Genomic DNA, 898 nt, shown 5'->3' with positions numbered 1-898 from the left:
GTCAGATAATCTCCTTTCAGTTTGTTTCCTTGTGCATTTGCCAGACTTGTAATTCAGTCAGTTTTGTTGCTTCTCCAGTGAGTCACTTTACAGAATTACTTTTCTTAAGATCTAGAATTATGCTTTGCAGTAGTTAAAACAGTGGTTAAGTTAGAATATCTAACTGCTGTTGCTTCCTTCATTTTTTAGAAAAGTATTAGAATGTTCATCATTTTACTGAGATTAAAGTCACTTTATTATTTTTCAGACAGTTCATACTATATTACAAAAATCCTTAGAGGTCAGCTCGAACTCCAAAACCTGGTCCTTTGGGTGGTTCAGTCAGAGAAGTAAGGCCACCAGCCGGCTCACAAGAAAAACGTCCACTCCTGAAAAATGAAAGCATTTTTATCCATTGCTGGTATTGTTATAACCTCAGATACTGTTTAATCACTGAATAGAAGACAGTTACAAATCTGACTTAAGGCTTTTTTTTTTCATTCTTCGTGTTCATCCTTCAGAAATATGTGGTGCTACTCTAAAATCAAAAGGATTCCAAATTCAGGTAGTAACAAATAGTTTCATAACTGAAATGCAAGATAGGACCACTAGTTTTCTCTTTATTTAAAAGTGATGTTGATCCCAGTAATACCAAAAGCAGTATCTAATTTTAGGACTTACACTTTTGTTAAAGATGCTTCCCTGTGTTTGGAAACTATAATTGTTTTAAAGATTATTGTTCTTGTATTCAAAAAAATCGTTATAGAAACTATATAGGAAGAGGTAACTGTTGTGGTTTAACCCCAGCTGGTAACTAAGCACCACACAGCCACTTACTCATTCTTCCCCCCCCCCCCCCCCCGGGGGGGGGGGGGGGGGGAAAGGGGGGAAAAAAAAAAAAAAAAAAGAAAAAATTTGG

The 898-nt window shown here is 36.2% G+C and overlaps 1 protein-coding gene across 2 annotated transcripts in view; it reads right to left on the bottom strand.

Annotated features, from left to right (window-relative positions):
- Positions 1 to 210: 210 nt before the first annotated feature.
- NDUFV2 (NADH dehydrogenase (ubiquinone) flavoprotein 2, 24kDa) overlaps positions 211 to 898 on the bottom strand; it is a 14,004-nt gene continuing 13,316 nt past the window's right edge. For both annotated transcript variants that reach the window (XM_010584813.1, XM_010584814.1), the window contains one exon: positions 211 to 368. In XM_010584813.1, the coding sequence (XP_010583115.1) occupies positions 275 to 368 (94 nt within the window). In that variant the 3' untranslated portion in view covers positions 211 to 274. The remainder of the gene's footprint in view (positions 369 to 898) is intronic.

This window comes from Haliaeetus leucocephalus, unplaced genomic scaffold (assembly GCF_000737465.1).
Source record: "Haliaeetus leucocephalus isolate CR32 unplaced genomic scaffold, Haliaeetus_leucocephalus-4.0 Scaffold1007, whole genome shotgun sequence".
NCBI lineage: Eukaryota > Metazoa > Chordata > Aves > Accipitriformes > Accipitridae > Haliaeetus > Haliaeetus leucocephalus.
The sequence above is the reverse complement of the archived record's forward strand: the minus strand, read 5'-3'. Positions and strand labels throughout refer to the sequence as shown.